We start from the raw sequence: 27,959 nt of genomic DNA, 5'->3' as shown, positions 1-27,959 counted from the left end.
GGTGATGCTCGGTCAGCCCAAGGGTGATGGGCGGCAGGGGGGGGCGGGCAGTACCAAGCCCTGTAGCAAAGTCCAGGGAGGGAAGAGGGCAGATGTGGATCAGGGGACACCTCCTAACCCCAGGTAGAGTCTGCAATTCAGGGCAATGAGGAAATGACTCTGCCCGGGATACAAAGCAGGGCAGGAAGGGGGCGATCCCGGCCAGGGAGAGAGAGGTTATCACGGTGACCTTGGAAGCGCAACCCCTGCCAGGAGGGTGTGATTCCGTTTTCCTTGGACCTCCTTTCTCCTGGGGACTGTCCCGTGGGCTGAGCACCAGTAGGTGTCACCAGAGACTGCGAGGACCTCCTGGAAGCCGGGCAGGGAGGAGCCTGAGGTGGCTGGAAGTCGGGAGGGTGGCAGAGCCTTCAGCCACCACCCAGGTGCTCAGCCCCACAGTGACCGTTAGCACCTGCCATCTGAGAAGCACCTGAACGCAAGTCTCCCTCACGCCGCATCTGACAAGCGCCTGCCACACACCAGGCGCTGAGCCAGTCCAGGGCTCATGGTAAGGAGCCCTCGGCACTCAGGGAGCTGCCGTCTCCAGCAGACAGAGCGGAAACCGGTCAAGCCAGGCACTGATGTCTCCAAGAACCATGCAATCGCAACCCCTGGGAGGTGCGGAGGCCAGTGGGGGATGCAAACAGTGGGGTCGGAGCTGGCTGGAGGGCCAAGGTGTCTCCACTGAGGTCTGAGGCGGAGGCAGGCAGGTGAGAGCAGAAGGGCAGCCCACCAGAGGCGTGGGCCAGGGCCAGGGGGCCAGGGAGCATGGCCACCATGCCTGGGATGGCAAACAGGGAGGAGCGACCATGAGACAAGCTGGGGGTGGTCCAGGACGGGTGGGGACTGACAGGCCCCGGCAGGAGATGCCGCTCTGCCTGGGCAAGGATGGGGACTGACAGGCCCTGGTGGGAGATGCTGCTCTGCCTGGGCAAGGACGGGGGCGGAGGGACCAGCCAGGGGGTGGCAGAGAGCCATGGGGGTGCGCAGGAAGAGGCAGTCAGACCCCGGGCTCTCTGCCAAGCAGAGTGGGCAGGCGGGTGGCCAACTGGATGAGGAGAGAACCGGAAAGAAAGTTTTGAGTGTCTGGAAACCTGTAGGAAGAACCCATCTGGAAAACAGAGAACCCAAGTCCAGTTCCCACCACCCCGTGTCTGAGGTGTCTCAAGTTGCCCAGCAAGCAACCAGATCCATAAGCCTGGCTTTCTGAGCCAAGACAAGGCCTGGCTTTTGGTTTGGGAATGGCCCGTGTGCAGACAGCGTTTAACGCGCTGGGAGGGGCGTGGAGGAGATGGTTTGGAGAGGGAGAGGGCCAAGAGGAGGCCTCGGAGTAGGTCCCAGCCTCCCGTGTCACATGCCGGGACATGAGAACTGACCAGCAGAGAAGGCTGAGAAGGGGAGGCTCGTGAGATCGGAGGGGGACCCAGGGCAGGGAGGAGGCCCGGGGCCTACAGGAGGGAGCATCTCAGAGGACAGGGTCGGGCACCCGAGTGACAGAGCTCACCACCAGGAGGCAGAGCTCGCGCCCAGTGTGGGACGGCAGCACGACCTCGCCCTGCACCCTGAAAGCGCCGTTTGGACAGCCAGGGGTGGGGGAGGCTTCGTGGGGGGAAGCCGCGCTCTCTGTGTGAGGCACCCTCCATCTTCTCCGACCTTCCGAGACTGTTTCCTCAGTTCCAGAACCATATTCACACCCTTAGCATCCACCCTTCAGGGTCCCAACAGGGACTGGACAAGAGAAAGGACAGGAGGCTCCAGACTCAGGGCTGAGGCCATGGCGCCCAGGGGGTCACGGCCCCCCTCACCCCAGGACGCCGGTGCCCAGCAAGGTGTCACCCAAGCCCAGCCTGTCGTCCGCACCCCCGAACCCCAAGCTTCTGCAGGATCAGAGAGGAGGGGGAGCAGCCCCAAGGCTTTCACACAGGGCAGGGGTCCCACATGAGAGAGTTGCTGAGCGGGTGAGAAAAACTAGGCAAAACGAACCCTTCCTTCCTTCCAACGTGGAGTCGGAGGAGATGGAGAGATAGGAAAACCAAAAAAGCGGCAAAATTATCACATGACTCCAGAGAAGGGTGGACAAGACATGTCCCCCTGGCCCTGTGCAGAGGGGCTGAGACTGGGCTGGGAAGACCAGAGGCAGGGGCTGGGGGGAGAAGGGGGAGACCCATGGTGGGAAGAGGCCTTGGGAGCCCGGCTCCGGGGGCAGCACAGACCCGAGGCCCTCGGCGTGTGGCCGGGACAAACCACCTCCCCGCTGCATCTCAGGAAAGAGGACAGGCTAAGAGCGCAAATGCCTCCTCCCAGGCACACCCCTGACTGCCACCCACAGTGTCTGTGGGTCTCAGGGCGGATGGGCAAGCAAGATACCCAGTCTCTTCTCTCTACTTGTGGCCACAGCCTCTCCATTAGCAGGCGGCCTGGGGTCAGACTGTGTCCGGACTCGGGGTCATGTCCCCAGTCAGGGGACAGAGACAGAGGCCTGGAGCCCGCTGTGGACAGTGAGGCCCAGCTCAGCCGTGCACCGTGTCAGGCCCTGCACGCCTGTGTGTGGGGGGCGGGGTGGCAAGGTGGGGACCAGGGCACCAGGCAGAGGTGGACACGGCCGGCCCCCAGGCCCACCTGCCGCTGGCCCCTCTCCCCGAGGGTCGGTGGAGGTGGGTTCCTGAAATGGCCACTAGCTGCATTTCCGTGGGAGCCGTGGGGAGACTGGTAGGTCAGCACAGCCAGCCTGGCTGCCTACCCCCCACACCAGACAAACCTGCCGCAGAGGCAGCGTGCTGAGCAGAGCCGGGGCTGAGGCCAGGAGGAAGTCTAGGGCACGAGGGCACATGGTCCAGGGAGCAGGGCCCCCACCTAGGGCTGCCCGCCCGCACGCCGCAGACGGCAGCCTCCCCCAAGGGCCTGCAGGCAGGGGATGCGGAGCCCCTCCCGCAGTGTGGCTTCCTGCCAGCCTCACGCAGGGAGTGTGGGCATGGGGGGCCCCTCTCCTCCCAGCTGACCACAGCCACTGCCCCGTTCCCTTCCAGCCCCATGTCTTCACCAGGGCATCACCAGGTGCTGGGCTCTCTGGTCAAACCTCTGCTCACTTTTCCTAACTCCGGCTGACCCTTCCGCCCACCCCAGGCCTACCCTCAGACCACTTTCTCAGGGACACCCGCCCCGTCTCTCGGGCCCTGCCCAGCCCACCTGCCTGGGGTGCTGGGCTCAGCTCCAGCTCCCTCTCCCGCTCCACCCTGAGCCTGGGGCCACCAGGGCTGTGAGGGGCAGCCATCGGTGGGGTCTGTGGACACACTCGACCTTGCAGCCTGGGGGGGTCCTTGCCCCCAAAAGGCCCCCAAGAGGCAAGGCCAACTGAGCAGGAGCAGTGACGAGAAGGGGGCTGGGCATGGGCTGGGCGGACTGGGGCCAGGGTGGGACCCTCTGGGCCGCTGTGTCCTGGACACCACTGGAAGGGGGTTTCGCCTGCCTCCTAGGCCCACGTTACGGGGATGGGACATGTCTCCAGGGACACTTTTTATACTTGATTGGTGACTTGTATGTAACACAGAGTTCACAGTGGGCAGGTTTCCTTTTGTTCTCCTGCCTGGGGTTCGGAGCTCAGGGCCTTCCCAGTGCTGGGTGGGCTTTGCTCAAGGCAGAAGTCACTGGAGATGCTCAGCTCTGCATTCCAGCCCTGGAACCATGGGTCCCACGGGGTCCACCAGTACAGGCTCCTCTGGTTCAACCTGAGCTCAGGGCAGGATCTGGGGCCCTAGGCAGACACAGCTGCAGCACAAAACACCCAGGCTGAGCAAGCGCCGAGGGATGCCGGGCTCACCCTGCAGGGGAGCTGGGGCCCCTCCAAGAGCTCCTGTCATCACTGCCCCCTCCTTGGTCACTCATCCTCACATCCGGTTGTTAGACTGATGCAAGGAACAGGAGATTGAAAACAAACCAAGAAAACTCCACCATGTGTTCATTACTTGATCAAGCAACACTGGCTACATCCAGAATATGAGCAGGTATTTCAGAAGCGCAGACAGACACTCCATATGCATTGGGTTTTATATTTGTTGTCCCTATTCCCCATGCCACCCCTCCATCTCTCTCCCACGTGTACGTGTGTGCTAAGTCACTGCAGTTGTGTCGGAATCTTTGCAAGCCTATGTACTGTAACCCTCCAGGCTCCTCTGTCCATGGGATTCTCCAGGAGAGAATACAAAAGCGGGTTGCTATAACCTCCTCCAGGGGATCTTCCCAACCCAGGGATTGAACCTGCGTCTCTTAAGTCTCCTGCATTTGCAGGCAGATTCTTTACCACTAGCACCACCTGGAAAGCCCCAAAATGCACTGATTTTTAATAAAGCTGTAATTTTATAGCTTCCACGCTGAGGGTCAGGAGGAAGGGGCTTTTGCTATATGGACCACCCCTAGATTCGTGTGTGAGTGTGTGTAGGCACATACATGCCTCCATGTGTGTGTTCTGAGTGGGCATGTGTGTTTGCATGCCCGTGTGTTTGAGTGCGTATGTGTATCTGTGTTTGTGTGACTGCGTGTCTGTGATTTGCTGTGTTTATATGTGGATAAACTCAAAGAAACCAGAATCTGGTGTCATTAAAAGGACAAAGACAGACACATTTTACAGCCAAAAAGTCACCAAGAACATGCTGCTTTGACCATTGTTTTCCTTCAGCCTTCCAGGAAGCGTGAGGCTGTATCAGAAGCACAGCAATTAATCAGCCGCATTTCTTGGAAAGCCCCAGACACCATGTAACCCCTGTGCCCCCCTCACCCTCCCACAAGTGTGAATCCAGTTCAGCTAGGTCAAGGTTAGCTACAGGACGTGAGAGACACTCAGAAGGCAGAATTCCTCCACATAGTTAATTATATAGATGCATACTTATTTACAGACACGTGTGTATATATAGACTGTGTATACGTGTATATACATTTTGCAAGTGCCAATTTCACTGTGGCCACTATATTTCATCCCTTTACCAATGCAACACGAAAGCCACCTCGGCAAGTGCAGAGTCAAACCTCCCTCCCTGAGCTGGAACTCCTGGAGTGACGATGCCAGTAAATGAGACAGTCACGCCTGCATGCCTGCACTCTGTCTGGGATGACCCCAGGGACAAAGAGCGCCATGGCTGGAACCATCCCACAGCCGGGCAGTGGCAAGGGGAGCACGCGGACCCACAGCTGACCTTGAGTCCTTTCTAGTCGTACCGGGGTGTGAATCCTCATCTAAGACCTGGGATGGCAGAAGGACTTTTTAGGATACACACTGCTGCTGCTGCTGCTAAGTCGCTTCAGTCGTGTCCGACTCGTGTGACCCCATAGACGGCAGCCCACCAGGCTCCCCCATCCCTGGGATTCTCCAGGCAAGAACACTGGAGTGGGTTGCCATTTCCTTCTCCAATGCATGAAATTGAAAGTGAAAGTGAAGTCGCTCAGTTGTGTCCGACTCTTAGTGACCCCATGGACTGCATGCAGCCCACCAGGCTCCTCCGTCCATGGGATTTTCCAGGCAAGAGTGGGGTGGCATTGCCTTCTCCATAGGATACACGAGTCACCCCTAAAAAATGGCAAGGCGAGGAAGCACCTATAAACCAACAGCTCCTGGGAGCGGGGGAGGGGGTTATGCAGGATGACAATCAAGACACAGAAGGGAAGGGGCCTTCTGGATAATTGATAATCTACAGTATATAATGGGTGGGATTATATATAACATATTATTTATAATAGTATACATTAATTTGTAATATATTAATTTATAATATAATGTAAAATATATATTAATTTATAATATAATGGGTGGGTAGGAACCCCACACACCCTGCTCAGCACCCCATGAAACGCCCTCTCCAGGGTCACCCCAGGAGACAGCAGCAGCGACTTCATATTCTCCCAGCCATTGCCTCAGAACCCATCATCGGGAGTCCGTGATCTTTCCCTCTACAGAGCCAGAGAGTAAACACTTCAGACTTCATGGGCCACGTGGTTGCTGTCACAACCACTGCCTGTGGCTGTGTGAACAGAGCCACCGACAATATGTAAACAAGCTGACATGAACTACATCCTCCAGTAAAACTCAGTGTGTAACACGTGGTGCCTGAGCGCATCTGGCCTGCGGGCTGGAGCTGGCCAGCCCGTGCACTAGGTCAAGGACGGGCTTGCCTTCCTGAATAGGCTAGCTCCCTTTACAGAATTCAAAGTGCCTGAACTTCGAGACTCTGCCTGATTCCCTCCTGGGATGAGGAGCTCACACCCATTATGTCTCAGAACTTCAGTTTTTTACTTTTTTAAAATATAGATTTGTCATAAAAATAGTTCATCAGTTGCACCTGACTCTCTGATCCCATGAACTGCAGCATACCAGGCTTCCCTGTCTTTCACTATCTCTTGGAGTTTGTTCCAATCCATGTCCGTTGAGTCAGTGATGCTATCAAACCATCTCATCCTCTTTCGCCCCCTTCTGCTTTTGCCTTCAATCTTTCCCAGCATCATGGTATTAAGTATGATAATAAACAGTGCCATAAAAACAAGAACCACAGTAAGTTGTTCACCAGATCGGTAAATATCACAGTCTTTCAGATGAGGAGACCGAGGCTCAGAGAGGCTCAGACTCCAGCCCAGGCACTGCCGGCGGCAGAGGGCAGAGCTGGGATTCCATCCAGTCTCTGTGCCACAGATCAGAAGTGCTGGCGAGGCTGTGCCCTGATTAGGATGGTCACGAACTCCGTGCCAGGCTACAAAGGGAGCCTTTCCTGCGCATGTGCCCTGGGCTCTAGAGAGTAGGCGGTAACATTACTGTCCTCAATCTATAGTGAAGCTAAAGGCTAAAAAAGGAACCTGTCAAACAGGGGACCTTGTGCTTAACTGGGGCCTGTAGACCTCAGTCCGTCTGCTCAACCCAGATGCTACAACACTGCAGCTCCCCAGAGACAGAGGGCAGGCTGTGAACGCGGGCCCTCCCCAAATTCGCATCCTGTAATCCTCACACACGCCAGAAACCACGCCTTCTCAAAGCGGGTACTATTGCCTCCAAAGGGGCAAAAATGGCTTTCAGGGAGGGGTTGAAAAAATCTGAGGGATTTCAGATGGAGCCCTCCAAAGTTCAACCTACCCAAACAGCATAAATAGTAGGTGTGATATTACAGTTTCAGAGAAGCAGGCAATGAGAGGAAACAGAACACTTACATAAATACCCTATTTTTAAAAGGTTGAGAAATACTGCCCTGCGTGAAACATATAAACTGAATCATCTTTCTGACAGATAATAAATATACACACATGGGCTTCCCAGGTGGCTCAGCAGTAAAGAGCTGGCCCGCTAACACAGGAGATGCAGGTTCGATCCCTGGGTTGGGAAGATCCCCTGGAGAAGGCAATGGCAGCCCACCCCAGGATTCTTGCCTGAAGAACTCCACGGGCAGAGGAGCCTGGGGGCTACAGCCCACATGTGCTGACACACACACACACAGAGTAGAGCAGACAGTTGCAGAATGTGTGCTCAGGGCCATTGTTGCGTCGAGCACTTTCCACATCCCAATCCTTAGATTTTCAGGATGCTCGACAAGGTAGCAATGTCACCATCATCCTCTTTGTACCAATGGAACAGGACAGGAAGAGGTGAGCTAACGGGCCTGAGGCTTCACCCAGGGTGTGGGGTGCGAAGCCCTCCCACCAGCCCACGCTACACCGGGGGAGTCACTGGGCATGTGCAAGCCTGCTCTAGGAGCCTCCCTGCCTGCACAAATCCGCAGAGAACTCAGGACTAAAAAGGCAGGACAGCCATCCTAAGACTCCAGGACCCAGCAGCAGAGAGCGATGGTCAGGTGGGGAGCACTCGGGACGCGAGGGAGCCTGCTCCTTCTGTGCATCGGGACACACCCATCAGGAAGTGTGGACAACACGAGCTGCCCTCTCTGGTTCAGCAGAGGCTAAAGGCGGAAGCTCTGGGATTTGGACACGTGGGTCACGCAGATGCAGCTGACAGAGGAGTCAGGCAGGGGCCTGGTCAGGCGCGGGCCCTGTGGGGCCGGGCTGGGCGACTCTGCCTTCTTCCCCAAGCACACAAATCAAGAATGAGTGATGGGTGGTTTTTAGTTTTCCATCACTTTCAGTAATTTTCCAATAAAATGTCCCAGCTCATAATCAGAATTAAGAAACCCCACGACCATTTCCAGGGGGTGACTTCAATCAAGACAAGTTTTCCCGAGGAGGACCTCCCAGTGACCTTCAAGCAAAGGGTGGGACCCCCGGCCTCACTTCCTGAGGGCGATGTGGTCCGGGAGCCAGGCCACAGGCATCCACGTGGCGGCTCCAAACCCGCAGCTGGGGCAGCTGCCGGCTCTGCCCCAGCTTCAGGTCCACCCAGGGAGGATGAGCTGGGCAGGTCGTCTCGTGGGCACGTGTGTGTTCCCAGATGTGAGTGTGTGTGTGGTGTGTGCAGAGTGTCTGGGAGTGCATGTATGATTTATGGGGTGTCTGTGTGTGGGGGGGGGGGTGTGTAGAGTGTGGGGGGGGTGTATGTATGATTTATGGGGTGTATGTAAGTGTGTGTGTGTGTGTGTGTGTGTGTGCACACGCACATGCTGACCTCACCTCCGAGTCTCCGAGCCACGCAGAGGGACGTGGGAAAGGAGATGGGTGGGGACAGGAGGACTTGGTCCCTGGGCACAAGGCTGCCAGTAGGGCTGTGCCCTCTCTGATGACCACAAGACTCAGGCCCCAAGGGAGACAGGCCCAAACAAACTCCCAGCCTGGACATGCCACCCAGACATGCCAACAGCCGGGCCCAGGCTCTCCCTAGACAGAATCTCTCGGTCCTCAAGGGGACATTCCTGGGCGCTGAGGTGCGCTCTGGCCTTGGCTGGTTCTTGGCCCCCTCCCAGCTGGGTGGACTCTGGAGAGTCAAGCCCCCAAGTCAAGCCTCAGTATCCACCCTCAACAGTAAGGGCGCCTTGGCGGTAAGCGCCCCTCGCAGGTAAGCGCCGTGATGTTCCCCTCCTGGGCACCGTTGCTGCCCACCCCCGCCAGGCCCAGCCCCTCCTCTACCAGCATCAGTCCCAGGCCTCCTGCAGGCCCTTGGTTCTCCTACTTGCCTCTGCCTGGAACTCTGGGCCCATCAATCTTGGCGTGAATGGCTGTTCCACGTCATTCCAGCTTCAAGTCAGCTTTTCTCTTCTCAAAGGCCTCCCTATAACCTTCCCACTTAAGACCCTTTATCATGCAAACCTCTCTCATTTCTTCAAAGCACTTAACCACTCTATGAAATCACATTCATATTCACTTGATTTTTTTCCCCTCCATCTCCTTTCTGGAAAGTATCACCCTAAAAGTAGAATCTCAGATGCGATCATTCACCATCATGATCCCCTTGCCTCAGAACAAAGTCCAGGAGATAAGAGGGAAACAAAAAATATGTGTTGAGAAAGTAACCCAAAGGTATAATAGAGGGCCCTTAAGACACGCACTGCCGCAAGCTGCCGTCTTCAAAGGTCCACCTGGTCCGTCCCAGCTACACAAATAAGTCCTGAGATTTCCTCACACTGTTTTATGCTATTAAAAAAAAAAAAAGAAAAGCACAGAATACATTTTCAAGTGATTCCCTCACCTGAAGGTGAAGTGGCCTAAGGCAGATATGGTCAAAAGCAAGAAAGAGCCTCTAAAGGAATCTCAGCGTCCAGCCCCTGGGCCCACCTTCCCCATCCTCACGGTAGCCAAGTCTGTGAGCAGGTCTAACGAGCACAGGACACTGGGACCCTTCTTGCAGGGGCTGAGGACAAGCCTAAAATCACGGACTGGTGAAACGCATGGCTGGGGAGCAGATGTCAACATGCTCCCAGTGAGATCTGCAGGAGAGCAGTGAAATGCGTTCCACCTCACACACAAGAAAGCCCCTCTGTGTGTGTGTGTGAGTGTTGTTATGGTAAGGATCGCATCCAGTAGTCAAAACCCAGTGGGAAAGCACGTGGACACAACACAGAGGAGGGAGGGAGGGAGGCTGCAGAGACACCAGAGGCTCCTCCCGTGCCCTCGGTCACACTAACATCCAAGAGATACAAGACACAGCCCAGGACATGACCCTTGTCCCTGGGGAGAGGGGAGGCAGGACCACCAGAGAGCATCCCCAGAATAGAAGTAGGCGGAGGCTCCCCAGCTGTGGGCGCTGGCAGGCCACAGGATCGCTAAAGGCCACACCACCAGCTATATAAAGGTTGTGTCGTGGCCATGACTGAGCCTGGGGTGGAGAGGGCTCTTAATTACAGCCGCGGCTCTGGGGCTGGGCCTCCGCCCCACACTCTGCAGGAAGCTGGGCTGAGATCCAGTCCCCTGGGGGCCTCGGCAGGCCACGGAGGGGCAGGAGCTGATACCCTGACACGGAGGTGCTTCCCTGGATGAGCCCAGGGCCAGGGGGACAGTGAGCCACAGGCCAGAGCAGAGCTTAGGGGAGGTCACCGGGCAAGGCCACGGAGGTCTCTGACAACACTGCCATGCGTGCCTGCTGCAGCTGCTGCTGGTGGTGGTCCACTCCTAATTTTTCAGATCATCTCTGTCTTTTATCAAATGAGGATAAAGATTTTTTCAGCTACCATGACCTTCATCTGTCTATTGAACAAACAGCCACTGGTCACCGTGCAGGAGCCAGGGCTTGACCAGGCCCTTATAGGGTTCGATAATTAGACATCTGATGGGATTACTACAGAAGAACAGCTCAGAAAAGCTCAGACTCGTGGGCTTTGGGTGCTGAGCTGGGTGAGGAGTCGAAGGCCTGATTACCTGTGATCCTGGATGAGCCACTCGGCCCCTCAGGGCCAAGGAGGGGCCATCAGTACCGCCATCAGAAGAAGAAGTACCGCCATAGAAGAAAAACTTACTTAGGGGATTGGTGTGAGACTTCAAAGCCATGGTGGGTTTAAAGATGCTTCCTGAATATCCAAACTTAGTGGGAAGAGCTCAGGCCCTGCGGTCAAACAGAGTGAGGTCAAAATCCCAGGTCTGCTTCCAGCCAGCAGGGCCACTTCAGGAGTGACCTGAACTAGCCACCCCAGCGAGGGACCAGGAGTGGCCATGGGGTAAAAGCCAACATAAGCACCTAAGCATTGTGAATATGAACTCTGAGAAAGGACGGATGCGGGAAGGAAGCCATAAACGCATTGGGGAAAAAAATCAGCTGGCGGCACCAAGTTATCCTATTTGCTGCTATGATTTAGGAGGCAGGTTATGGGAATTCTGCTCCAAGCAGAGGGATGATGGCATTCTGAGGCCTGAGAAGCAGAAGGACAGTTCAAATCCAGGGCTGGTCCAGGAGCAATCTTGACAAAGAGAAGCTTCAGCAGCAGCCACCCTGAAAAGACACTGTCCAATCCCAGGCCTGGTCCTGTCCCCACATCACCCCCTCCTCTGCTCACACGGTCTCTCCCAGCTGGGCTTCCAGACCAGACCAGGGCAGCCACGGCCGCCACACCCCAGCCTGTGCTGCCTGAGGGCCGGGGCTGGGCACCCACCCGGACACTGGCCCCTCACCTCCTGTGCGCTGAGCTGGGACTCAGCTTCCCCGCTGTCCCCTCGGACTGCCCTGCCTCCCTCCTACAGCCGGGCTGGCTGGAAAGCACAGGCTCTGGAAGCAGTCAGACCTCAGTTCCCATCTGCAGCATCAGCATCATAGAAGACGGAGAAGGAGGAAGCGGAGGAGGAAGAAGCTCGTATGTAGGCTTCACACATAAAGTTAAATTTCCTAGCAGCCACAATTTTAAAAAAGCAAAAAGAACCAGGTAGAATTACTTTTAGGAATATGTTGTATTGAACCCTAAATTTCCAGGATGTGTGTGTGCTGCGTGCTTCATCTCTCAGTCGTGTCCAACTCTTGCGACCCCACGGGCTATAGCCTGCCAGGTTCCTCTGTCCATGGGATTCTCCAGGCAAGAGTAGGTTGCCATTTCCTTCTCCAGGGGAAATCTTCCTGAATCAGGAATCCAACCCAGGTCTCCTGCATTCCAGGCAAGCTCTTACTTACTGAGCTACAAGGGAAGCCCCAAATTTCCAGAATACTATCATTCAAACATGTAATTAATATAAAAAGATGCATGAGATGCTTTACTCCCTTTTTTCATACCTCGTCTACAAAATCCAGTGGGTATGGCACTCAGGCACTTCTCAGTCTGGACCAGCTCCAGACTGGTGACTGGCCACACGTGATGGCCAGCGCAGGACGAGGCACCAGTTTCCCCACATGCAAATCGTGAGCACGGACACTGCCCCTTCCCCCCACCCCAACTGGGCTGGGTGAGAACACAGTGTGAGTGAAACGCAAATACCCTCCCCGGCCTTCAAAATGTTTGGTGCTCAGAGAACAGCGGGCTCTCTGAGTGCTGTTCACCTCCCCCAGCACCGACCCTGGGAAATCAGGTTGGGGTCCTTCTCCCCCAGATGTGGCCTGCCATAGGGAGCAGGTATGATTCACCCCTCACCCCCCACGCCCCAGCCTGCCTTTTCCAGACGTTCATCAACCTTCAACATCTAATTGTTCCACTCTGCTCATACACACAAGGGAAACACTTATTGTTGGCTAGGATTTCAGATTTGCTGAATATGCCTAGTCTTTGCATTTGGGAGGCAGTACATCATTGCGTGAGTTGCTTCCAACGTGCACAGCACAGAATCCACTGCAGGCTGCTGCCCCTGGTTTCTTTTTCAACATTCAGGCAGCTCCTCCTCCATCCTAGGCTCCGTTCCAGGCACTGGTAACCCTAGGAACAGCCTTTCCCTGGTGAGGATTGTATTCCGTGGGTGAAGGCAGCTCTGACAATGAACAGAAATTTCAAATGGCAGGAGGCAACCAGCATGCACAGTCTGTGGTATAATAATCTGTCACTTCCCTGCTGCCTCCAGGAGAAAAAGCTTCCCAAGGACAAGAAGGACATCAGCTCCCACACTGCATCCTGGACACCTGGTAATTGCCTGGCAGAGGACTCACTCAGTGTGTGACTGCTCAATGAATGAATGAACGGACGGACAGATGGACTAAAGTGAACCAATGCCGACTACAACATATGGTTGGGTTGAAGTCGAATGAATGAACAGATTAGTGTGAATCCACCATGGCTCCTGAATGAATAAATGAATGAGTGGATTGGATGGACTGAATGATCACAACACTGGAAACCCATATCCTTACTCTCAGATCTCCTAGGTCATCGGTGAGAAGCCCCTGCGGGAACAGCCCGGATCCAGACCGTGAATCATCCGCAGGGACCCTCCCCGTGCCAAGGGGCTTCTGGCTGTTTGGATGCTGTGGGGCTCCTTGATCTCACCCACCACTTGCTTTCCACTATGTTACTGTTCGCGCTTCTGTTTTGTTTTGCTTTGTTTCTGATTGAAGCAACTGTGAAGAGATTTTGCTTCCTGAGTCTCCAGAATAGAGCGGACCCTCTCAGCCTCCAGCTGTATTTACAAACTGCATTCCCTTCAGATGACTAAGAATAACTTGACTCTTCCCTCCATTCAGGCATGTGGAGAAGCCTGCGAGGGAGAGTCCTGACTTTCTCCTGACATTTCCACAGCAGACGTGTGACGTGCTAGCAGGCTGGACCTGTATCCTTTCCCCTTGGGTCTGGTCCCTGGTGTTCCTGCCGGGGTCAGACCCCTTTCCCTGGGGGAGGAGAAGCAGTAACTGACTCCACTCCACAATGTCAAACAGGGTCCTATGGTTCAGGCCCAGAGAGTCAGCCTGCTTTCACTCCGAGGTTACAGTGATTGGCTGGGGACAGTCACAGAGCCTATAGATGTCTAGCTACACGAGTCCAGGCCTGCGGGGTCACCCTCTCCTCTCCTGGGTCCAACCCACACTTGCTCTTTCTCTGTCCTGCTCAGGCCCATGTCACCCAGCCCCTTTGCTGGCTGCTATGGGATGAGGTCAGCCAGCCAGGCAGGCAGGGAGTGAGGCAGGGACTCCTTTCCTGCTCCCTCTGGGTCACGGCCGAGGGGGCAGCTGTGATTCTCCCCAAGACGAGGAGACCAGAGCTCGTGATGGTCAGGCTCTCCCAACCCAGGGGCCCCGGCTCCCTGCCATCCCTGCTCCCACCGCTGGCTCCCGGTGCCTCCCTCTCCCTCCCCAACGGCTGTCTTCTCCAAACAGAACCTCATCAGCATCTCTTCCATCCACGCTGGTCACTGCCGGACCCTGACACACAAATCTGCCAAGAACAGAATGAACGCCAAGAGCAAGCAGAGCAACAGGAGAGTAGAGGGCCTGGTCTCCGCTCGGGGCCGCCTGACCACTGGCCTTTGCATCCTGGGTGACGTCCATATGTCTCAAGGCTTAAGCAAGTTAGAGCAGGGTTTGCTGTTACCTGTGATCATTGTCCCTGACTCAGACCCAGGGTCAGGGGTGGTGAAATCTGTGCTCTAGGGGCACACACAGGCTGACAGCCCAGATTCTGTGCCCACACTGCCATTTTATTAACTGGGCAACACGATCCAGTGACCTGACCTCTCCAGGGTTGTCCAAACCATTCCCAAAACCATCCCCTGGGAGGGGGAACCTCTTCAAAATCTAGATTCTGCTCTGCCAAGATGAAGAACCACTTTGAACCCAGGCTGCCAGGATGAAGAAATGCTGCGGGGGGGGGGGGGGGGGGGGGCGGGGAGGGCGGGTCAGCTGGGTGCTCACAGACCCTGAGCCACCAGGCTGGATGACTGCCCCTTGGCTGGACCTGGTCCTAGCGCCCGCCTCTTGTCAGCCGGTATTTCTGGCCATATGCACCTAGATCAAGTCTCCACCCGGCCTTGCCGAAGCAGTTCATCCTCCCTTCCTCCTCTTCCCCACGTGGTGCCATCACCTCTCTGGACTGCTGCTGAGGGCCCCGCAGGCCTTGCAGCTGCGCCCCCTTGGATCTCAGCATTCAACAAGAAGGGGAGCATCTGTATCTTAGCAGGCTGTAACGAGGGTCAAATGAAGTCACTATGGAAGTCCACAGCCGTGAGCTGCACCCTATGGAGCAGGTGAGTGCCCCTTAAGCCTCTGCGCATCCCTTTCCTCATCTGTAAAACGGGCCTGGGCATCCACCCCCAGCATCGTTCTCTGAAGTTGCCCAGCTGTCTTGTGAGGGGGCTCGCTCACCGGCCAGTATTCCTTTCTCCGCGAAGATCTGACCATGTCACGTCCTGCCCAGAACCCTCAATGCCTTGCCATGCCCACAAGGGCCCCCTTTATCCAGGCCTTGACAATCACACAAAGCCACCAGCGCCCACTCTGCTCCTTTCCTCCAGTCATTATAGTGCATTGACTAAACGTTGCCACCTCATCCTGAAGCTTGTGCTCTTTCTTCTAAACTAAGTGCCACCTCCTCCAGGAAGCTCTCCCTCATTCTCAAGGTCACCATCCACCAAAACCACAGCAGGACCTCACCTACCACATTCCTTTTTTTGGTATCTTTCCCAATATCTAGATGAGGAACAGATTTCATTTTCTTGGGCTCCAAAATCACTGCAGATGGTGACTGCAGACATGATTGACAAACCTAGACAGCATATTAAAAAGCAAAGACATTACTTTGCTAACAAAGGTCCATCTAGTCAAAGCTATGGTTTTCCCAGTAGTCATGTGTGGACCATAAAGGAGGCTGAGCGCCGAAGAATTGATGCTTTCGAACTGTAGTGCTAGAGAAGACTCTTGAGAATGCCTTGGGCAGCAAGGAGATCCAACCAGTCCATCCTAAAGGAAATCAATTCTAAATATTCCTTGGAAGGACTGATGCTGAAGCGCCAATACTTTGGCCACCTGATGTGAAGAGTCAACTCATTAGAAAAGACCCTGATGCTGAGAAAGACTGAAGGCAGCAGAAGGGTATGACAGGATGAGATGGCTGGATGGCATCACTGACTCAATGGACATGGCTTTGAGCACACGCCAGGAGATGATGGATCCTGGCGTGCTGCAGTCCATGGGGTCGCAAAGAGTCGACACAACTTAGAGACTGAACAACAGATGAGGAAAGCCTCAGGGCAAAGGCTGTGTCTTATCTTTTTCTATAGGCCCAGAAATCAGCACAAGGCTGCACAAAAAGCAGATTCTCATTAAGTATCTGTGAATAAATAAGTAGAGATTAAGAAACTCAACACAGAGAAAAAGCCACAGAGTGCTAAAAAAAAAAACGGAGAGACGCATCAAGTCTCTGACAAGGCTTAGCTGCAAGGCTGGCCCATCCCTGAGACCAGGTCCCTGCAGCTCCGGCCAGCTGTTCCCACGGTCAGTCCCTCCTCCACTGACCCAGCCTGCTGCCCCTGTCTAGGTGGGACCCTCGGGGCTCCCTGACCCAGGGCTCAGTCCCCCAGAGAAGTCAGTAAGACAGAGGCTGACACTGCTCCCTGCCCCCACCTGGGCCCAGGAGGCGGAAGTTACCAGCAAGGAAGGAATGTCACCCCAGTGAAGCAGGCACAGGCTGAAGCTGGGGAAAGGCTGACACAAGAGAAACCCACTACAGCCCCTCCTGTCCTGGAGAGGGGGCTGGCCTCAGGATGACCCCACTAGAATCTTGAGGTCAGCTGCCCAGGTCAGAGCGCTAGGGGCTCCTGGCTCTCTGCCCAGTTGTCCCCCCCACTCCACCCACATACTCTTCCCTCTCTCATCCCCCTAGCCCCAGCCATAGTCAAGATTCCAGACAAATAACTCGGAGGCCTCGGGTGAACTCAGGGAGCAACAGGTCAAGAGCCCCTGGCCTCTGGGACCAGCAGCGGCCATCATCTTGAAGTGGCTGCCTCGGGCTTGTCGGGGACAGTTCCTGAAGGCAGTCTGTGCCCCATTCTTCCATGATCTTTCACTGTGACACCTCAGGAGAGGGGCAGGACCTGACTTCTCTCACCTCTGTGAGCAGGTGCTTGGGCGAGGCCTCTGCAAGCACCTGCTCGGACTCAAGGGCCCTGAGAAGCCAGTGCGTGGTCCCCATGGCAGATATGGAGCTGCAACCAGAGACATATAGCCAGACTCTGAGGCTGGATGGGGTTTAGGACCCAGCCCTCTTGAATTTTCCTTCCCTGGACTCAGGGCCCAAGGCACAGGGCCCAGGGGACCCTGGGGGTGGGTGTGCACGCTGGGGGTGGGTGCGGGTGGGTTTCCAGGTTCCTGAGCAGCAGAGCAGCCGCCGGGTGTCCTCAGGCCCACCTCTGCCTGGAAGCTGGGTTTGCCCCCCGCCCCGCCCGCCCCGGGCACGGCCCCCACTCACTCTCGCACAGGCGGCGCCGCAGCTTGCCCCGGATCTTGTCGATGGCGTCGAAGTCGGACACGTGGAAGACGTGCGCCGCCGTGGGCTCGGAGGCGATCTCCTCCAGCTCCTCGCGCAGCGCCTCACCCACGCCCACAGCAAAGATGCGGATGCCAGCGCGGCGCGCGGCCGTGGCGGCGGGCAGCACCAGGTCCTGGCTGCGGCCGTCGGTCAGCAGGACGGCCACCTGCTTGAAGGCGCGGTCCCCAGGGCGGCCGCCGGCGCGCGGGGCGAAGCTGTGGCGTGTGATGAAGCGCAGCGCGTCGCCCGTGTGCGTGTGGCCGCCGTGGTAGGCCAGCTGCCGCGCCGCCGCGCGCACCGCGGCCCGCGAGCCGAAGCGGCCCAGCTCGAAGGCCGTGGCCGGGCGGTCGCTGTAGCGCACCACGCCCACCCGCGTGCGCTCCGGGCCCACCTCGAACGTGTCCACCAGGTTGGCCACCCACTGCCGGACCTTCTCGAAGTTCTCCTTGCCCACGCTCGAGGAGGAGTCCAGCACGAATACCAGGTCGTAGTGCACGGTTTTGCAGCCTACAGGGGCAACAGGAGAGGCAGGGCGGCTGCTGGGGGCTGGAGGCGGGATCACCCGGGTCCCCCAAAGCCTGCCTCCAGGCCCCAACCGCTCGGCGGGGTGGAGGGGGGCTGGGCTGCCGCCTTAGAGCCCCATCCTTGGCTCCCTAAAGGCCATGTGATGGGGAGTCTCTCCAGGATTGCTCTGAAGTTCACCTGACTACGTATAGTTAATATGTACACTCACATATATATATAGTGAATAACATATAATTATATATTATATACTATAATTATATATAGTTTATATGTATTTATACAGTGAATAACATAATTATGTATATTATATATTATGTACTGTATATAAGTATATATGATTATATATAGGTTACAGATATATTCATGAAAGTGCGTAACAGTCATGTAACTATTCTGACTACTGTTGTCAGTTTCTTTAACTCCTCCTACCATGTTGGTTCAAAAGTGACTTCATTGTCTTTCAAACCTGCAAAAGGCAATCCAAAAAATCTTCAAACGCTCATATTTCCATCTGGGCAGAGATAACTACTGCTAACCCAGGGTGTATTTATTTATGCTGTTGGCAGAAGTGGGCCTGTACCCATGGCACTGATATATAAGCTGGTTCCCAGCATCCAGTGATACGCCAGGAGCCCATTTCCAGTGTGATAATGCTGGTTTCCATGGCTGCAGAGATTTCGCCGCAGGGATGAACATAATTTATTTAGCCAGTCCTCTCCTGTCAGATAGTTAAACAGTTCGCAGTGTCTCACTATTAGAAATCATATAAAATGGATTGCATTCATATATTTTAGAACGTCTGCAGTGCTTTATAAAAATATGCTCATATTTTTACAAATATAAACTTTATATAAGCTATATGACACTTTTGATTAAATAAAATGCGGCACTATAATTTATTTCTGATCCACAGGGCAACCCTGTGCAGAGAGCTTGCTGGTCCCCATTTTACAGTTAGATAATACGAAGAAAAGTGTTTTCTAAACTTCGAAGTGCTGCACAAGTAGACAGGGGAATCATCAAAATGCCCTTGCCTCGATTTTTCCAGAATCTGAGTCTTGGCCATGACATCTGGAGCAGTGGATCAGGCTTCTGGAAGCACCTGGCACAGACAGTTGATCAGTGAAAATAATTTTTTTTTTTTTTTTTTAAAAGAGAATCTCACTGTGTTAAAACGTCCAGTTGGCAAAAGTAAAAAATATTGACTGTGGTGGCCAGTGAGGATGTAAGGAGAATGCCTTTATGGGCTCAAGGAGTGAGTCTGGGGTTTGTCACCCCCACTTGTCAGACTCCTAAAAGCCTTGTATCTTTGAATCTGCCAATTCCAGAATCAGTGATTTACTTAAAGAAAACCAGCAGATAAATAGAAAGGGCAAAAGTAAAGCTGTAAGGAAGTTCATGGCAGCATTGCCAAGCAAAATCCCGGAGCCTGCCTTCATGGGTATGCATAGGGACCATTTAAATAATATTCCGCCAGCATCATTCAGTGGAATGCCAGGCGGCCACCACAGTGATGGCCGTATTTACCAACGTGGATACACCTTCCACTCTATCATTGCCGTATTTACCAATGTGGATACATTTTTTACTCATCTATCATCAGGTATGAAAAGCACATGTGTGTGTGTCTGTGTGTGTGTCTGTGTGTGTGTGTGCATGTATACAACTGTGTACTGAGGCGAGAAGCTACAGAAAGTACCCTTGCTTCGGTCTGGCAAGCAGAGCCATGCGTGAAGTTCTGTGTAGTCCTGATCTTGTGTTTACACACAATGCATTAAGTTCAAAAAACAAAAATAATAAAGCTAGGTATATTTACATACACACGCACGCGTCCTCATCCCACCCTGCTCCAGTGCTCCCCTTGAATTTTCCACGTCTACCTTCCCCTCTAGTTTTTTAAAATCCAAGTCCAATCGGCTGAGAAGACAAGGTGAACCCCTGCCTTTGCAGAACGGATCCCCTAACAGGATCAGAGCTTTCGAAGTGTGTTTGCCCAGATGTGTGGACTCAGAGAAAACTCCTAGGGAGTTTTTGCCCTGGACACAAAGGTCATCCTTTTGCCTTTGGGACTGTGATGTCCCAGCCTGATCAGGGTGATTGCTGCCCACGGCTCTAACCCTTGAGGTGATGTGGTTGTAGGCAGCAGAAGGTTCATTCATGCGGGAGGCCTTACCACGGGGCCACTTTCTCTGGAGGCCAGGGCACAGGTGAGGTTGTGGGCACAGGTGAGAATGAAGGGCAATGAGGCAGGAGGGGCCCTGGTTTCTGGCCTCGGTTCTGCCACTCGCAGGGGCCCTATGACCCTGCAAACTGCTTTCCACTCCATGAAATGAGAGTGGAGACAGAAGGTCCTCTGGCCTTCCCGCTATTGAATTTGATAATCCTGGTGCCAACTGGGCACTTGCAGCTGTCCTGGGGGTCACAGAAATCTCCTCGGAAGGCCCGTGTTCCCCACACGGAAAATAGGATGTCCACACTCATCACTGTCTATCTAGCTACCCCGGCTTTGTGAGTCGTAAGCAGAATAGACCTTTGTAAAGTGATGGAGAAATGCAAGCCTTCGGGGGTTGTTGTTTGTTTTTCCTCTTCTTTGGAGGGCCCAGATAAACAGGCTGACTCTAGCTCAGCCCTGCCCATTCCTTCAACCTCACAGGGGGTGAGGCGTGGAGGCGGGGCCAGGGTGGGAGGGTGCTCTCTTTTTTTTTCAACATTTTTAAAAATCAAAGTATAGTTGATTTACAATATTGTGTTAATTTCAGGGCTTAGAGCAAAGTGATCTGCTTATGCATATTTATGTATCGATCTATAGTCTTTTTAAAAATTCTTTCCCATTATAAGTCACTACAAGATACTGAATATAGTCCCCTGGGCTGCACAGTAAATCCTTGCAATTTACATAGTTTTTATCCAATACTGTGCCTCTGTTGCCTCAGTTCCTTATCTGTAAAATGGGGCAGCGTTTCACACCCAGCCATCCAGCGGCAGTTCTCTCCCTGAAACCAGCTCCAGCTGTGTTCCGCAGACCCGGCATGCAGGCTCGGGGCTGGGTGCCGTGATAGCCCAAGCCACTCCTGTCCCTGACTCCTTCCCCAGGTCCCCCACGGACCATGACTCCTCCCAGGAAGTCCTCAGATGGGTAGACAAGCTGTCCCATCACTTCTCACCCCTCCCACCCGGGCTGTCTCTGCTCCCATAACTTCCCCACTTCCTGGCCGCTCACTGTCCCGGCCACCCCTTTAGGCTGGACTCCAGAGCACTCAGTGCCCCTCGGGCTGTGGCCCAAGGTCCTCTCAAGAACTGGACAAGGCAGCAGGACACTAACCCCACTGCTACCCCACACCATGTATGTGGTCAACAAAGACACAGCCTCAACACGCTGTATGATTGACCGCAGACATGTGTTCACTCTCACACACATGCACACGCCCCAGTGGCATGGCTGATTATGACTCACACTGGTGGAGGGACAGTGGACACCACACCTGGGATAACCTACACTCTCACACACACCAGCAATAGCTCACCCCCAGCCCACACCCACACACGCATGGACACACACCCACTGCTCTGTATTCCGCCTACGGCCCTACCTGCCCTCTGGGCCTGACAGCCGCGGTCCCCACTCCAAAGCAGCAGCATCCACAGGAGGCAAGCCACAACACTCCCTCGCAGGCGGCCCATGGCTCTCTCGTGCTTGGGAACCAGCATTTCTTGGCCAGGAAGAGACGCTGTGAGGGTCTACCGGAACGGGTCCTGTGTGGAGGAAGAACACCTTCACAGGAGGGCCCTGGAACTAAGAAGCTGCAGAAGTAACCTCTGGACCCCCTCAGGGGAGGAATTCCCCAGACCCCGCCTCCCAACCCTCTTCACTGCTGAGACTCACCTTTTCACACAGCCAAAGGTGTGACTTTCTAAGAGCAAAGCTCAGTGTTACCTCCTGATCCCTGATTCATCCATCTCTCCGGTCCCCATCCATCCATTAGCAGATGTGAATTAATTAAGAACCTGCAGGCCTCCTGTTATCTGCTCCCTAAGGCTCTGACCTGTGACACTAACATCATTATTCTGATCGTATTTTCTACTTTTAGACATTAATAGGCTGCTTAATTTGTTTAGCATGTCACAAGAGGACACCTCTTTGCCCATACTCAGTTATTTTCTTACAACAGATTTGTAGGAAAACACTTGGGGCGTCCTATGGGTTTTGAAAGGGCCCTGGTAAGAACTGTCAAACTGCTTCGCAAAAAGGCTGCGCTGTTTTCGCTGCCCCCAGCAGTGTTGGAGTGTGTGTGTGGGTGCCCCTCTCACTGCGTACCTGGCCGCACAGAGTGGCACCATTCCTTTGATCTTGGCTAACTCAACATCCCTTCTTGCTTTCAATGCACTTCTTTGATCCATTGAGGTTTATTAGCTAAATGATTTCCCATTTTGTGTATTTTATTTTCATGTGGATGGCCATTTCAAAAACTGTTTGTCATTGTGAACGCCAAGATCCAGGAAAAGGAAACTGGTTATAGATGTTACCATTCATTTATTCATTCCCAAATATTTGCCAGTGGCCCTCATGTGACAGGTTCTGAGGGCAGGCAGATGAATGTCACCAAATCCATACTCACTGACACCTGGGAGACAGGTAAGACATAGGCCAGGGCAAGGTAGGCTCAATGACACTGATAGTGGTAAGGGAGGGGGTGTTTATGGGGGCTCAGGAACAGGAGGGGGACTGTCCTATGACCATTTCAGGAGAAGGTGAGATGATAGTTTACCACGTGTAAGAAACGCTAAAAACTCACAAAAAGCTGTTAGAGCCAATAAACAAATTCAGCAAAGTTGCAGAATAAAAAAAAACAACATTCAAAAATCTGCTGCATTTCTGTCCAGGAGCAATGAAAAATCCATAGAGAAATTAAGGAAAAGAATTTTATTTACAACAGCACAAAAAATAGCTTAAAATACTTAGGAATAAACTGAACCAAGGAGGTACAAGACTTGTACACTGAAAACCGCAAGTCACTGCTGAACGGAATTAAAGAAAGGCCTAAGAACGCAGTAAGACATCTTCTGTTACTGCTTTATGGTTACAGGGTTTCTGTCTGGGGTGATGAAAATGTTCCTGAAATAGTGCTGATGTTTATACAATATCTGAATGAACCTGATGCTACTGAGTCACACACTTAAAATGGTAAATGTTATGTCATATACTTTTTATTACAATAAACCTCATAAACGATGTCCATATCCTTATCTCTGTGAATATGTTACGCTACATAGCAAGGAAGAATGACAGTTACAGGTGGAATTAGCATTGCAAATCATGACTTCCCTGGTGGGCCAGTGGTTAAGAATTTGTCTTCCAATGCTGGGGCCATGGATTCAATCCCTAGTTGGGGAATGAAGATTCCACATGCCACAGGGCAACTAAACCCGTGTGCCACAACTGCTGAGCCCACATGCATAGCTAGAGAGCCTGTGCGCTGCAACTGGAGGAGCCTACACACCGCAGCGAAGACCCAGCACAGCCGATAAATACATAAGGAAATGAGAAAAAACAAAGAATAAGTTAATGCTAAAAACAAATACATAGCTAATCGCCTGACCTTAAAATATGGAGATAACTTGGAGTATCTGGGTGGGCTCCATGTATTCACAAGGGTCCTTACAAAAGGAAGAATTTGGCTCAGAACACAGAGAGATGGCAACCTGAGAAAGACTTGCTCAGCCATTCTTGGCTCTGAAAACAGAGGAAGGGTCCCCGAGTCAAGGAATGCAAGTGACCTCTGGAAGCTGGAAGAGGCAAGGAATGAATTCTCCCCTCTGGACTTCGAAGGGGACAGCCCTGCCAACCCGTTGACTTTAGCCCAGTGAGACCCATTTCGGAATTCTGATCTTGAGCACTTTAAGATAATAAATCTGCATTGCTTAAATTGTTCAACATTGGTCACAGCATCCACAGGACACTGAATTCAGATGACAGTTTAGGGGAATGGAGGGCCCAGTGGATCCTGGGGAGTACTGAGTGGTCCCTCCTGGCAACTTCCCACCCTCCCTTTCTCTTCACCTACCATCTACAAATGTTTGTCCAGGCCCTTTCCTCTGGAGTAAATCATGTCCCCCCAAATTCACGTGTTGAAATCTCAGTCCCAAGTGTGATGGTGTTTGGAAGTGGGGTCGTTGGAAAGCATGCGTGTGCAGTAGTTGCTCAGTTGTGTCTGACTCTTGTCCATGGAATTCTTCAGGCAAGAACACTGGAGTGGATTGCCATGCCCTCCTCCAGGGGATCTTCCCAACCCAGGGATCAAACCCAGGTCTCCTTCACTGTAGGCAGATTTCTTACGGTCTGAGCCACCTGGGAAGCCCCTTTGGGAAGATACTTAGGTTTAGATGAGGTCATGAGGTTGTGTTCAGCACGATAAATTAGTGTCCTTACAAGAAGAGATCTCAGGAGTGGTTCTCTCTAGTGAGGGTGGACTGGTTGGCCTGACTGTGAAACAGGCAGCAGATTCTGTAACAACCCAGGAGCATCCCCACACCTGGGCTGAGGACCACCTGACCCCACATCCCAGGCCGCAGGTCAGCACGCTCAGCTCGCTCACAGCTCCATCAGCCACCAGCGCCACTAAGAGAAAAGCAGCTTTCCTCGATGGGGGCAGACATCGCCAGGAGGTCAGGAGGGTGGAGCCTCAACCCAGAGTGCCTGGTGGTGCAAATCCCCATCAATCACCAACTCTGCAATCTCAGAGAGGGACCTAACCTTTCTGCGCCTTAGCATCCTCACTGAGGAGTAAGATACAAACAAAAACCACCTTACATGGTTGCTGTAAGGGGATTAAATAAGAAAACTGCAAGTAAGGGCTTCCCAGGTGGCCCAGCAGTTAAGAATCCACCTGCCAATGCAGGGGACATGGCTTCGATCCCTGCTTCGGGAAGATCCCACATGCTACACGGCAACTGAACCCGTGTGACCAGCTACTGAGCCAGCACCCTAGAGCCACAGCTGCTGAGCCCGTGCACCCAGAGCCTGCGCTCTGCAACAAGAGAAGCCACTGCAACGAGAAGCCCACCCACCGCACCTAGAGAGTGGCCCCCACTCACGGCAACGAGAGAAAGCTGGCGCACGGTGACAAAGACTCAGTGAAAGCAAAAATAAACAAATCTTAAAAAAAAAGAAAAAAAAAGAAACCTGCAGTAAAGCTTTAGCACTACCTTAAGGCCATGTCAGTAACAGAAGCCAGGGCAGGGATTCCAACCACACCTGCTTCTTCAGCCCACCACCATCCTGTGCACGTATGCATGCTACGTCACTCAGCCGACTCTCTGTGACCCTGTGGACTACAGCCCTCCAGGCTCCTCTGTCCATGGGATCTTCCAGGAAAGAATACCAGAGTGGGTTGCCATCCCCTCCTCCAGGGGATCTTCCCGACCCAGGGACTGAACCTGTGTCTCTTACGTCTACCTGCATTGGCAGGTGGGTTCTTTACCACTAGCGCCACCTGGGAAGCCCAAGGGTCACTGAACCTGGGTAAAACCCGGCGTCACTGGAGAGCCTCCACGCTGTATATGTCATAGGTCCCAGCTCTAGAACAGCCCCATGGTGTGGACACCTGCATCTCCCATTCGCAGGCCAGCAAGCCAAGGCTGACAAGCAAGGAGATGCCCCCAGCACACCCAGGTGGTGAAGGGTAGAGCTGCATGTGAAAGCAGGTCCACGGGACTCAGAAATAACTACTCCTTAGGCAATGGCGGCCCACTCCAGTACTCTTTCCATGGGAAAATCCCATGGACGGAGCAGCCTGGTAGGCTTAGTCCATGGGGTCACTAAGAGTCGGGCACAACTGAGCGACCTCACTTTCACTTTTCACTTTCATGCATTGGAGAAGAAAATGGCAACCCACTCCAGTATTCTTGCCTGGAGAATCCCAGGGATGGGGAAGCCTGCCGTCTATGGGGTCGCACAGAGTCGGACATGACTGAAGCGACTTAGCAGCGGCAGCATCACAGCAAGCTCCCCCAGGGCCAGTCTGTGCTGACCTCTGTCCCAGTGAATATGTGTTGAGTTGAAAATTCAATCTTGCTGTCTGGTCCTCTAAAGAAAAGGCTGGGGAAACGTGTGTGCTGCAAACCACACCACTTTTAGCAACATCTTCTCTGCAAGGCAGTACTGGGAGCCTCACCCTCCTAAAGACGAACCTGGGATCAGGGAGCACAGACAATTCTGCTGGGCACCCAGGCCAGTAAAGTCAGAGCTGGACCTGCCATCAGGCCTGAATGACCAAAGTCCACACTCTCCAGCACTCACCTTTTTAACATACATCACATGCTTACTAAACGCCAAGAGTCATTCGCAGGACTTGATACATAATAATTCATTTAATCTGGAAGGCAGGTGTCATGAGACCCATTTTACAGATTAAGCAACCGAGGCACAAAGGGCTCAGGAATCTGCCCCTGACACACATCCAGTAGCCAGGATTCAGTCCCAGGCAATCACAGGTGCATGGGTATAATCAAGCATAACAGGGCTTCTCAGGATGTTGGAATCTGGCTGGAGCAACACTTCTTTCTTAAGCACAGAGACAACATGGATATAGCCAAAACCAAGTCATGCATCCTCCAGAGGACAGAGAAGGGTCTTCTCTGCTTGTTGGTGTGATGGATTCCATTAAGTGATTTCCAAACATTGAACCAGCCTTGCATGCCTGGGATACACTCTGTTTGGCCATGACCTAGAATTCCCTTTATTCACTGTCATATTTATTTGCTAATATTTTGTTGAGAGTTTTTGCATTGAGTCTCACGAGATATTCATGTGCCATTTTCTCTTCTCGAATGACTTTATTTAGGATTAGGATCATGTTGGCATCACAGAATGAGATAGGAAATGTTCCCTATACTTCTGTCTTCTGGAAGATGTTGTAGGGAAGAGAATGAATGGAGTTTTCATAGCAAAATGCCCACTGAGGAGTCAGGCTAAGTAAGGCACCTTTATGCTCAGTTCAGTTCAGTCACTCAGTCATGTCCGACTGTTTGCAACCCCATGAATCGCAGCATGCCAGGCCTCCCTGTCCGTCACCAACTCCCGGAGTTCACTCAGACTCGCGTCCATCGAGTCAGTGATGCCATCCAGCCATCTCATCCTCTGTCGTCCCCTTCTTCTCCTGCCCCCAATCCCTCCCAGCATCAGAGTCTTCTCCAATGAGTCAACTCTTCACACGAGGTGGCCAAAGTACTGGAGTTTCAGCTTCAGCATCATTCCGTCCAAAGAAATCCCAGGGCTGATCTCCTTCAGAATGGATTGGTTGGATCTCCTTGCAGTCCAAGAGACTCTCAAGAGTCTTCTCCAACACCACAGTTCAAAAGCATCAATTCTTCGGCCCTCAGCCTTCTTCACAGTCCAACTCTCACATCCATACATGATTACTGGAAAAACCATAGCCTTGACTAGATGGACCTTAGTCGGCAAAGTAATGTCTCTGCTTTTGAATATGCTATCTAGGTTGGTCATAACTTTTCTTCCGAGGAGTAAGCGTCTTTTAATTTCATGGCTGCAATCACCATCTGCAGTGATTTTGGAGCCGAAAAAAATAAAGTCTGACACTGTTTCCACTGCAGGAGCCACTAAATGAACATCCCATCTCCATCATAAGAGGGGATCACCCCTACTCCATAGGGGATGCTGTGAGGGTTCCATGAAGTAGTTTCTATGAAGCATGTCGCAGAGATACTGGCACAGACCAGGGACACAGCCACTGTACCTGGTGAGATCTGTGTACCTTGCTTCCCCACCAGCAAGCATGGGTACCACGATCCTACTTCTCTCATCAGCTCTGTCTAGGACTTGGCTGCCAAGTGGGCATGACGCAGGCCACACCCTGTCCCTGGGAGGCAGGACTGTGCCATTAGTCTCCCAAAGTCCAGCAATTAATTTACTGAGCTGAGTTCCTTCCACGAGCCAGCCCATTGCCATAGTAACCAACCTTCCCTATTCAGGGACTCAGAGGTGGGGGAGAAAAGACACTGAGCAGAAGGCAATTTAGAGGGAGAAAATGAGATCTGGCACATTGCAAGGCAGCCTGGGCAAAGTGCGAGCTCTGCCTGCTGTAGAGGGTCTGGCCGCTGCCCACGGAG

General features: G+C 53.3%; 1 protein-coding gene across 1 annotated transcript in view; it reads right to left on the bottom strand.

Annotated features, from left to right (window-relative positions):
• Window positions 1–21,542, bottom strand: part of COL22A1 (collagen type XXII alpha 1 chain) — a 201,486-nt gene extending 179,944 nt beyond the window's left edge. The window contains exons 1-2 of the mRNA XM_052651665.1: window positions 21,425–21,542; window positions 17,250–17,816 (exon numbers count right to left, since the gene is read on the bottom strand). Coding sequence (XP_052507625.1) covers window positions 17,250–17,816; window positions 21,425–21,542 — 685 coding nt within the window. The remainder of the gene's footprint in view (window positions 1–17,249; window positions 17,817–21,424) is intronic.
• Between the last annotated feature and the right edge of the window lie 6,417 nt (window positions 21,543–27,959).

Source organism: Budorcas taxicolor, chromosome 14 (assembly GCF_023091745.1).
Source record: "Budorcas taxicolor isolate Tak-1 chromosome 14, Takin1.1, whole genome shotgun sequence".
Classification (NCBI taxonomy): Eukaryota; Metazoa; Chordata; class Mammalia; order Artiodactyla; family Bovidae; genus Budorcas; species Budorcas taxicolor.
This window is presented reverse-complemented; position numbering and strand designations above follow the sequence as displayed.